This window comes from Delphinus delphis, chromosome 1 (genome assembly GCF_949987515.2).
Source record: "Delphinus delphis chromosome 1, mDelDel1.2, whole genome shotgun sequence".
Taxonomy (NCBI): Eukaryota; Metazoa; Chordata; class Mammalia; order Artiodactyla; family Delphinidae; genus Delphinus; species Delphinus delphis.
The window spans coordinates 15,563,688-15,574,804 of record NC_082683.1 but is presented as its reverse complement, the minus strand read 5'-3'; the positions used below and the strand labels follow the sequence as shown (position 1 = coordinate 15,574,804).

At 56.3% G+C, this 11,117-nt stretch overlaps 1 protein-coding gene across 1 annotated transcript; it reads left to right on the top strand.

Moving 5' to 3' along the window:
* The first annotated feature begins 1,066 nt into the window (after nucleotides 1–1,066).
* CAMK2N1 (calcium/calmodulin dependent protein kinase II inhibitor 1) lies at nucleotides 1,067–4,222 on the top strand. The gene is made up of 2 exons (XM_060015478.1): nucleotides 1,067–1,917; nucleotides 3,475–4,222. The coding sequence occupies exons 1-2, from the start codon at nucleotides 1,752–1,754 to the stop codon at nucleotides 3,543–3,545; spliced, it is 237 nt and encodes a 78-aa protein (XP_059871461.1). The 5' UTR covers nucleotides 1,067–1,751; the 3' UTR covers nucleotides 3,546–4,222.
* The last annotated feature ends 6,895 nt before the right edge of the window (nucleotides 4,223–11,117 follow it).

Sequence of the window (11,117 nt, the reverse complement as noted above, 5' to 3'; positions counted from 1 at the left end):
CCCCCTCGGAGTTACCATCTGCTCGGCAGACGCGCCTCCCAGGACCCTGGGGTTGCCCCAGTCTCCCTCCCGGGATCCAGAGCCCGCTCCTCGGCTCAGAAGCCTCAGTCTCTCCCCAGGGCTCGTGGCAGTTGCTGGAAGGGAGGTCCCCAGGGGCAGAGAGCTGCAGGCCCGGGACGTCCCCGGCAGAGGCAGTGGACGCCAAGAGCCGGGCATCCCTGGTGAGGCCGGCGTAAGAAGGCGCTCCCCGCTCCTCGGGGAGGCTGGGCTGCCCTCCCCACCCCCCATCCGCCTCCACCCCGAGGCCCCGCGGGAGCCCGAGTCGAGAGACCTGGCTGGGAGCAGGGCCTTCCAGGGCGAACCGAGTGGGAGAGGGAGGGTGTGAGGCCCAAGGGGCCGGGCCCTGAGAGTCTAGAGTGGGGCGCAAATGTGATGGGGGCAAGGGGTTCCCCGGTTGGCGCCGGCGGGGGAGACCGTGTCCGAGGATCGCCGAGTGCCCTCCGACCTCTACCCCAGCATCTGGCCTCCGGGGAGACCTGCATCCATCTGTCCTTCCCCACGTGTGCGTCGTAGGTTCCCCTTCCCGCTCCCGGAATCCCCACTCCCCCCAGCTCTCCGCGGGAGGCAGAGCCGGTGGCAGGTCCCGCGCGGAGCCGCCGCGCACCGGCTCGGGACCCGGTAAACACCCCGCGGGAGGAGGCGGCGCCCGGAGGCCGCCGGGCCGGGGCGGGGCTCACGGGGGGCCCCTCAGCGCGGGCGGGACGCGGGTGCTGGGGGCGGGGGCAGGAAGCTAGCCGCGGCCCGGGCCGGCCTGCGCTGCCCCGTGACGTCGCTCGGCTTCCAGGGATCTGTCCCCGCGGCCCGGGTCCCCTCCGCCCCGCCCTCCTCCTGCCTCCCCCCGCCCCCCGCGGCCTCGCCTCCGCGCCGCGGCCGGCATTTCTCGCTCGCAGCTCGCCCGCTGGCTGGCTCTCGGTCCCGGCCTCCTTCTCCTCCTTCTGACTCTCCTCCTTCCCTCTCCGACCCTCTTTCTCTTTCTCCGCTCTCCCTCTCCGATCCTGATCTAGTCGTTCCCTCCGCCCTTTCTTCTCTTCCCTCTTGCCTTCCTCTCTCTCTTTCGGTCGATTCCCCTGCCTCTCATTCTCTCTGTGTCTCTGCTTCTCTCCCCGTTTCCCTCTCGGTTTCTCTCTTCCCCCTCCCTCCCTCCGGGCTTCTCTCCCACCCCCCACCCGTGCCCTCCCTCCACCCTCGCTCCCCTCCCCCTCCACCCCTCGCAGCCCAGCCGCTCGCAGCTCCCCAGTCAGCCTCCCCGAACCAGCGCCGCCGCCGCCCGCACTCGCCGCCGGACCGGCCTGCCCGGCTTCCCGGGGTGCGCCCTCCTCGGCCCCGCGCCCTCGGGGCTCGCTGGCACAGCCTCCTCCCCCGGCTCACGGCCCCGCCCGGCCCGGCCCCAGCCCAGCGCCCGAGCGCGCCGAGGATGTGAGTCCTGCTCGCCTCTGCCGGAGCAGCAGCCACTCGCGCGCCGCCGAGCCGGAGCGCAGCGCAGCGCAGCCTCGGGCGCTCGCGGGGTCGCTCGGGCCGGCTGCGCGCTCCTGCCCCAGCGGCGCCCTCCGGCCTCTCGCCGGCGCCAGCGCCGCCGCAGCCCGCGGGCGGTCCTCGGCCGGCCGTCCCCGGCCCCAGCGCCGCTGACCCTGTCCGCCGCGGGCGGGGACGCGGGCGGAGGAGGTGCCGCCGCGGAGCCCCCGGACGCGACCATGTCGGAGGTGCTGCCCTACGGCGACGAGAAGCTGAGCCCCTACGGCGACGGCGGCGACGTGGGCCAGATCTTCTCCTGCCGCCTGCAGGACACCAACAACTTCTTCGGCGCCGGGCAGAACAAGCGGCCGCCCAAGCTGGGCCAGATCGGCCGGAGCAAGCGGGGTGAGTTCGCGGCCACCTCCTCCGACACCCGTTTTCCGGGCACCCAGGCCTGGCGGAGGTTTGCGGGGTTTTCCCGCACCCGGGAGCCCGTTCCGACCCACTAACATCTCATCGCGCAGAATTGGACCGGGGGGGGGGGATCCCGCACTGCGGGTTCAGCTCCGGCTGGCCTCGGGAACCCCTCCCCCTCAGCTAGATCCTCGTTGGGGTCACCCAGGGGGCGTGGCTGCATCTCGCTGCAGCAGGGACTGAAAGGTTATATCCCGGTTCCCAAAGTTTGGTTTTTTGATTTATACCCTGCCCCCGCCCCTTTTGCGCCCCTTTTGCGCAGTGTAGTAGCAGCTGAACTCGATCTACAACCCGGGGTGGGGGGAGTCCTAGGGCTCCCCGGGGACGGCGTGGGGAAGGGCTGGTTCCGGCGGGGAAGGCGAGGGGCTTTCGGATCACACCGGCTTTTCATTGTTCCTTGGCAGGGGGAGGGGGTTTGCCGAGCCTGGGCGCTCGGCGCAGGAGCTAGAAAAGCCCCGTAGAGACTGGGACGCGCGGGGGCTCTAAGAGGAGCTCCAGAGGCGCGGGGACAATGAGAAAGACCGATAGCTGCCGTGAGAGACTGAGACGCAGAGATAGGGAGGAAGGCGGAGGGGGGAAGTAGCGGGGAGGCCGAGATGGGCAGAGACCGAGACAAAGCTAAGGAGAGAGAGAGTCAGAGCCGGAAAGACAGCGAGCCAGGAACGCAAGTCTGGGGAGGACAGAAAAGCAGCTGAAACAATGAGGGCAACCGACACCCCGGACACAGAGAGAGGCCCAGAGACCTCGACAGGTGACCGTCGCGCCGGGAGACTGATGGAGGGACCGAGGAAGGCGAGGCTAGGTAGAGATAGTGAGAGAGGTGAAGGACGCAGAGAGGCAGATGCGGAGAGGCGGGGGAGCCGCCGGCGGGCAGCGAAGGGAGGCTCCGACCTCTGTAGCTGCGAGTGCGGAGAGGCCAAGTCGGCCCGCTGGCAGCGCGGAGGGGGGCTCCCGGCCCAAGCGAGGCCAGAATCCCCGACGGGCTGCGCGCTGTGCAACCGGCCCCTGGCGTCCCTCCTCGCTCAGCGCACCTCAGCACCCCGCCTCGGCTACCGGCGCTGCGCTCGGGGCACCCGGGAGGATCCCAGGCCCGGAGCCCGTGGCTCCTCCCTCCCCTCCCTCTCCCTCCCAGGAGCCTTTTTTCCAAATAAATGCGCCCTCCAGGGTGGGTGGGGGCCGGGGTGAGGACCAGGCCGGTGCGCGCCTAGGCTGCCACCAGGGCTGCGGGATTTGTGCTCTCTTCGCTTCCTCTTCTCAGGACCATGCTGGGACGCGGCCTGGGGGAGGGGGAGTGGTTGAGAGGAAAGCAGCAGAGGGACCCCTGGCCGAGCAGAAGAGGATGGGGGCTGTGTTAGCACGCGTGGAGACCCCTTCCCTCTCCTTTCCTCAGTCTACCCGCCCCTCCGACCCGGGCGTAAAGCGAAACTTAGGGACCCCTGGCTAGGCCCAAGAGCGCTCACCTCTCCTTTTCTCCCCCTTTTCTTGCAGTTGTTATTGAAGATGATAGGATTGATGACGTGCTGAAAAATATGACAGACAAGGCACCTCCTGGTGTCTAACTCCCCTAAAGACAATGAGTTAAGGGAGAGAATAAGAATGAGAACGGCGATATCAGTTATTGGCAAAAAGCATGAAAAGAGAAAGCACTTTGAAATTTATTACTAGCTTGCTACCCACGATGAAATCAGCAACCTGTATCTCGTGTCAGGCCGGGAGACAGATGAGGCGTGAGAAGAAGGCTCTGGGCTTCTTTGCAAAGATAAAAATTAAAAAGAAATTTTTAAAAATTAAAAAAATCACTATATATATATACATAAAGAAATAAACAGAGAAGTCTCAGTTGCAGCTATTTGTCACAATTAATATCCATTTCTTTTTCTATACAGTGAATATTGCGCAATTATAGATCTGGTTTTTGAACCACTTAAATAATGAAGCAGCAACACCGGGTGTTTTGAGGTGTTGGCATTCTTCGCTGATTTGGCTGTTCCCAATGTTTACATTATTTAATCTTGCAAAAATGATTCTGTGCACTTGGATGTGAAATGCTGTCCAGTTTTATTTTTTTATGTTGTTATCCTTGGATGTACAAAAAAAAATCAGAAAATGATCTCTATAGATATTGCATTCTATTTTGGTCATCTTTTGAAGTTATCAAGAATGTGTTTAAAACAAGACGAGAACTTTTCTAAGGAATCATACCTAGAAAATAATCATCGTTTTATTTTAAAATGAATTGTAAAGCTTGTGTTTCTTTGTTGCTGCGAGCTATTTGCCCAAGTTAATGCAAATGAACACATTTTATATGTCAGGAAAAAAAAACCACAAAAAAAACAAAGAAAAAAAAATGCTTGAGCTTTTTCTAACCTCTTCCTGCAGTCTGTTGTGTGAGCAGCCTGTTTTTTTCTCTAATATTGTGTCGGTTTATTCTCTTTAATGGACTGTAAAAAAATGTAATCACAAGAGTGCCAAATATCTTGAAATGCCAAAAGGCATTTTGGTTTCTTTTCTTTTCCCTGTGCTCTGAGTTCATGTAAAGGAATGCTTGGAGTGTCTTTTTCTGTTATTTATAGGGGTTCTCTTAGGGCACACCAGCTGCCTGTTTTGCATGGTATTTGCAAAAATGCCTCTTGCGTGAGGAATCTTTTCCCGTTTTTTTGTTTGCAACTTTGGACCTCAAGAGGTTTCTTCCTTTCCCTACCCTGTTGCCTCTTTTCTTAATTCAATATTCTGTATGTTGCACCTTTAACCAGCACACAGGGCTATTTCTTCAATGTACAATAAAAGAACTGTTCCTGTGTCTCACTCTCTTTTCTCGGCTTTGGTTCCAGGGAGCTTGCTTTTTGTCTGCTGGTTGCAGATGGGAAGGCGGGAACGGTAGCTTTGGTCTGTGAGGCGAAAAGGTGGTGTGGAGGCCACCGTGGGTTGGGCTCAGGTGATAGGAAAGAAGCTGGAGTGGCAAGGCCATCCCTGGAGGGCAGGTGCGTCCAGTTTGGATTTGCGTTGGGCTCTCCCAACTTCTGTTGGGTTTCTGCCATCCCTGGTGGGGTGTGGGGAGAAGGAGGCTGGTGTGCTGGTTGGCAGGGAGTCAGCCTCGTGAAAGGCAAAGTTTGGAGGCTGGCAGGCTTGGATTCAAATCCCAGCTCCTTCACTTCCTAGCTCTATGGATTTGAGCAAGTCCCTTCACTTCTTCAGGCCTCAGTTTCCAAATCTGTGAAGTGGGGTTAATGCAGCTCCTACCTCGAAGGTTGTTGGGAAGATTCACACAGCACCCAGCACATAGTAGCACTCAGCATCAGATGCCCAGGTAATCCTTCATCCTGGGCCACCCGTCCTCAAGGGCAGGGCTGAGGAGGACCTATGCTCTTTGCCCTGCACCTTTGTCTTCCTGAGTTCACAGGTCCTTCCTGGAGGGATGAGCCTGGTCCTCTGGGGCCCACAGCCCGATTGGATTTGTCTCAGGCTTCCCCAATCACCGCTCAAAAAGTCTCGTTATGAAAAAAAATTCTCAGCCCCTTGTTGGGCTCAGGACAGTTAATGGCAGCGGAGCAGGCCCCTGGGGGAGGAGGGGTTGGGAGAAGGATTTTGGCTGAAGAAAGGCCGGGAGAGTTTTTTCTCTCCTGGGCCGCTTGGCATCCAGGAGTCCCGGTGCCGCCGGGAGCTTTTAATGTGTTTGTTGTAAAACTGTCAGTCGGGGAGTCACAACACAGCTCACAGTGACAGGAGCCTGAGTGTGACTCAGACATCAGGTAAGACAGGCCTGGGTGGGGAGAAGGAAGGGGGGCTCCAGAGGGCCTGTGGGGAGGGGGGTGATGTCTCAACCCCCTTCTCAGGGGTGGAGGCCCAGAGCCTCAGGGGGACCCAGTGGAGTCCCTATCAGGCATCATTGGGAAGGCAGGCAAGCTGGAGCTGGCGGTGTCTGCAGGACGATGGGGGTGGGGTGCCAGCTGGATTTTCCCAGGCGTGTGACCCTGTTCCCAAACCTGGCTCTCCTCCCCGCTGACCCCAGAGAGTCCCAGTGCTCGGAGCCGATGGGCCTTTAGGTACCACGGAGCCCAGCTTTCCCCTGTGCTCTGTCCGCATGAAGGTTGAGGGGCCGCCTGGCAGAGCTAGGGGCCGGGCCCACCCTCCGTGCAGCGTCAATTTGCCAAGAGGAGAAGGAACCAAATGAAAAGATTCTTTCAGAAGACAGGTGCCTGTCCGCACCCAGGAGTCATTACCGCTTACCTGATCAAAGCGCCGTGCAATTACAAAGCGCTTTCCGTTCCAAGCCTCACATAATCGGCCCAGCAACCCTGGAAACCCACAGCCCCTACCTCTCTTTAGGAGGTGAGGAAATCGACACCCCAGAGGGGCTAAAAGGCCGGGCACAACAGCCATTCTCACTGAGCTCTTACTGCAGGCCCGGCTCGAAACGGCTCTGTGAAGCAGGTGTTACCTGTGTCCTGATGATACAGGAGAAACCAGGGCTCGGAGGCATTAGGTAACTTGTATGAGGTCACTCAGCTGGTAAGTCAGGAAGCACTCTTGAACCCAGAGTCCGGGCTCCAGGATGGGGCTGCAGAGTCACCTGTCCCCAGACCCAGGCTCAGTCCCAGCTGCAGCCATTGTCCTTCAGCTTTAAATATCCTTTTGTTGGTTTATTGTTCTGAGCCTGGGCTCTCCCGCTCTTCTGCCAACAGACAACTGACTGCATCAGGGGTCAGAGGGAGGCAGAGCATCTTAGCTGACCACTTGGATGTGGTCAGCTAAGACCTGGAGCTGCCCTCTGCTGGGAATGGGGGAGCACGGGAGCCCTTGGTGAGGCTCGGGTCCATTTTAATAAGTGATGTATTAAAAGGTTCCTGCTGGAGGCCACCCCACCAGCCGAGGCAGGATTCTCTGTCTGGGAAGACAGAATCTGCCTTTCCCGCAGATTCCGATCAGCAACAGAAGAATATAAATCTTTTAAATATACTCGAACATCGGGGTAAACATTTGTTGAGAAGGCACTTTAGGGACTGGGCAGATATCAAATTATACCAAGTACACCGATATGTTTGAAGTATCTGGTTAGGTAGCAGTAAATACGGAAAAGGCCACTCGAAGTCCGATCTGGGGGAGGGTGTCTCGAAGCCTCCAGGCATCGATCGAGCATCCAGGGCTGCATTATTCAAACTTCATGAATCGAATGCTTGTAATAAGCATCCAGCTCCCGGGATTCTGCTTCCTTGGCCTTTCCAGGCTGACAGCCTGAAGGAATATCAAAAAGCACCTCTAAGGGGGAAATTGGCAAATTAAGTTTTAAAAGAAAGTGACTTGAAAATTACTGCTGTCTGGAGGCCACAGATGAAGGAGTGAGCACCATCGCCTGTGCAGACAGCAGGCAGCTGGTTCTCGGCCCTCAGGGCCCAGCAGAGGGGGTGGATTTCAGGGTGGCTACTGAGCACATAGAAGGCATGAGTTTGGGACTTCGGTGACTTGGATTTGAAAGCTCTCATATACTTTCTCGTTTGGACTTGGGGCCAGTTTCTCAAGCTCTTTGGGCCTCTGTTTCTTCTTCTGGAAAATGGGGATGGTGGCAATGCCAGTAGCACGAAGGATTAAACAGGAGCCCCCACTCCTCCCAGGTGCAGGGCCTGGTGCGTTATAAATGTCAGTCATCAAACATGAAGTGCCTACTGTGTGCCGGGTAATGGTCTTTCAAGACCTGGCAAACAGTTCGAGGTGTGTGAAGCTTCTTTGCAGATGGTTTTTGGCAGCCCAGAGCTGACACCCTGAGGGGACAGAGGGGCAGTGGAGGCATCTCCGTGGGGGTGGGGTGGGGTAGAGGAATCAGCTCACGTCTCATTATCCCCATCAGTTCCCCAAAGCACCCCAATCAATACAATCCTAAGTAAACCTGTGTGCTTGCTCTCCGAAGGCGGTTGAGAGGCGTTTCCTACCGGCTTCCAACCAGACTGCCGCAAGCCTTCCTCCTCTGGATGGAGACTAACAAATCCTGACTTCTTGCCCTGGGAAGGAAAGAGCTTGGCTTTCTGCTTGGATCCCCTCTGTCAACAGGTCCTCCATGATTTTCATTCATGTGACAAATATCAACTTAGCACCCACTTTGGGCCAGGTCCTGTGCTAGGCTAACTGAATATCCAATGATGAAGAAATGGGAGTTTTCCTTGGGCTTAAAAATGATAGTTGCCATGGCAATGAGGTTGGGAGCTAGGAGCTTGGAGACCCCCAAAGTCAGCAGCTCAGATCCTTCGTGCTGGTAAAAAGAGGAAACCAAAGAGAACTGGGTCTTGGGGACTGCCTGAAACCCAAACACATGACCCTCTTTTAAAAAATATAAACTTTTACTTTAGAATAGTTTTAGATTTACAGAGAGGTTGTGAAGGTATTACAGAGTTGCCACGTACCCCTGACCCAGTTTCTCCTATTGTTCACATCTGACATTTCCACAGTATGCTTTTCACAACTAAGGAAACAACACAGGTACGGTACTATTAACTGAACTCCACCGGTTCCTTCAGTTTATACCTAATGTCCTTTGTCTGTTCCAGGATTCCATCCAGGATACCATGTTACATTTATTTATTTATTTTTAAAATTTATTTATTTATTTTAGGCTGCGCTGGGTCTTCGTTGCTGCACGTGGGTTTTCTCTAGTTGCGGGGCGAGCTTGCGGAGCACGGGCTCTAGTAGTTGTGGCACGCAGGCTCTAGAGCTCAGGCTCAGTAGTTGTGGCGCACGGGTGTAGCTGCTCCGCGGCAGGTGGGATCTTCCCGGACTAGGGCTTGAACCCATGTCCCCTGCATTGGCAGGCGGATTCTTAACCACTGCACCACCAGGGAAGCCCCACATTACATTTAGTCATCCTGTCTCCTTAAGTTCCTCTTTGCTGTGATCATTTCTCAGATTCTTCCTGTTTTTGATGGAGTCCTGGTCAGGTATTTTGCAGGCTTTCCCTCCACTGGGGTTTGTCTGATGTCTTTCTCATGCTTCAGCTGGGGTTATGGGTTTGGGAGGAAGACCATGGAGGTAAATAAAGTGTCATTCTCATCACATCCTATCAAGGGTACACACTTTCACCGTGACCGATCACTGTTGATGTTGACCTTGATCACTTGGTGAGGTAGCATTTGTCAGGTTTCTCCAGGGCGAAGTTATGCGTTTCCTTCTGGTTTCCATACTGTCCTCCTTGGAAGGAACTCATTATAGCCCACTTAAGGGGTGGGAAGATATATTCCCCCTCCTCGAGGGGGGGAGTATCTCCATAAATTATTGGGGCTTTTCTGCCCAGGTGATGTGGGTGACCCACTTTTCAGCCGGTCAACTTTGCCCCTCTGTTGGGTAAGCCCACTGTGGTTTAGATGTAATCATGAGTTAGAGGCAAACCAGGGAAAAACAAAAATGCCCACAAGGCCCAGGGTGCTGCCTGATGACCGATAGATGGAGCCTTACAAAAAAAAAAAAAAGATTAAACACAATTAATAAAAGCAACTTCCTGTGGAGGGGGAACTGTCACCCTGATTAGAAACTGTGCAGAATTTGCTCTTGGAAACCTTCAGGCAGCTGCTCTGGTTTATAAAATCTGCCTATTGGAGGGAAGGAGGAGGGGAAAAAAAAGGTTGTCATTATTCCAGAAACAGAGATTCTCCCAAACCATATGCAAAAATAAATCCTCCGCGACCGGGCTGTATCCAGGGAAACCTGGCAGCTGGGCTGGAGCTTGTGGGGTGGCCCCGGGGGGGATGGAGAGCCTGTGTCCACGGGCCCCACTCGCTTCTCCGGAGAAACCAAGAGTCCCAGAAGGACAGCCCCACCTTGCCGGTCCTGGGCCCCCATCCCCATCCCACCCTCCCCCTCTGAGATGAGGACTTGGTTGATCTTGTTACCTTTCACACTGGAAGTCTCGCCTTTAACCCCGGGCAGCACACACCCACTCGCTCTGAGGAAGGTCCTTGACGCAGAAACAGCTGTTTGAGGACAAAGGGTCACTAGAGGGGAAAGGAGGTTGGGGAGGCCAGGCTGGAGGGAGGAGGAGGACCTGGGAAATGGGCCATGGGAAATCCTAACAGAGTAGCGATGGGGGCTGGGCAGGCGGGGTCAGGCAGTGATGACACGAAGTTGTCAGGGAAAGGTATGTCTGGTAAGACAGAGGGCCAGTGGCTAAGGGCTTAAAACAGGGTGGGCTGGGAGGATGTTTGGGTAGAGGAAATTAACTAATTAAATCCCTATTCATTCAGGGATTCAACAGCCCCGTGTGGGGGTGGGCCGGGTATTATGCTTGGCACTGGGGAGACAGGGCTGGGGAAAGCAAGGCCTCCTCTGGCCTTCACAGGCCTCCCTGCCTGGTCAAAGACCATTCGATGACAGGGAAGAGGTTGAGAAGGCAGGGGTGGACCCACAGGAAGCTTAGGAAACACTTGGGGAACCCCAATAGCATGCTGCCAGCATCCACAGAGGGTGTCTTGGAAAAGATTGGTGACTGCTTTCCAATCCCCAATGTGCCCGTAACACACTGTGGGGTGGTTGCTGTGCGCAGGTATTTTGCCTCTCTGGGGTTCCTTTTCCCAATTTGAAAAGTAATATTTACAAGGTGCTCGCTCGAGGCCAGTAACTGTTCTACACTCTCTGCATTTGATTCATTTAATTTTCACAGTAACTGGGAGGTAGTTACTGTTATTATTGTTCCCATTTTCCAGATGAGAGAAACCGAGGCACAGAGCAGTGAAGTCACCTGCCTAAGGTGGCACAGCTAGAAAGTCATGGAGCTGGGACTGACCCCAGGGAGGATGATCCCAAGAGTTCCTGGTTTCAACTGCGCCAATATAAGGAGAGGGTCGGGCAACGTGACTTCCTACCGCTTCTGGCAGCCCAAAGGGCGCAGGGTTCTGAGCCTAAACCGCCCATCCTCCTGTGGGGGAGGGGAGGCTGAGGATCCGGTTGGCGGGTAAACCCTGGACCAGGCCAGGCGGTTGCCGTGGGGACGGCTGGGCGGAGGCGGCCAGCCGAGGCTGGTTGCCCCGAGGGTCAGTTCCGGGAGAGCTCCTCCACTGGCAGGGAGTGGCCCGAGCTAGCACCTGGGGCCGCGTTTTCCTGGCAGACGGAGCCACAGTAATTCTCCCCTCTCGGGCAGGGGAGACCACAAGTCT

Excerpts from the sequence above, each read along its gene's own strand:
- CAMK2N1 (XM_060015478.1), top strand. The coding sequence starts at position 1,752 with ATGTCGGAGGTGCTGCCCTACGGCGACGAGAAGCTGAGCCCCTACGGC. Across the intron at positions 1,918-3,474 it reads GATCGGCCGGAGCAAGCGGG|TTGTTATTGAAGATGATAGG; the intron begins GTGAGTTCGCGG and ends CTTTTCTTGCAG.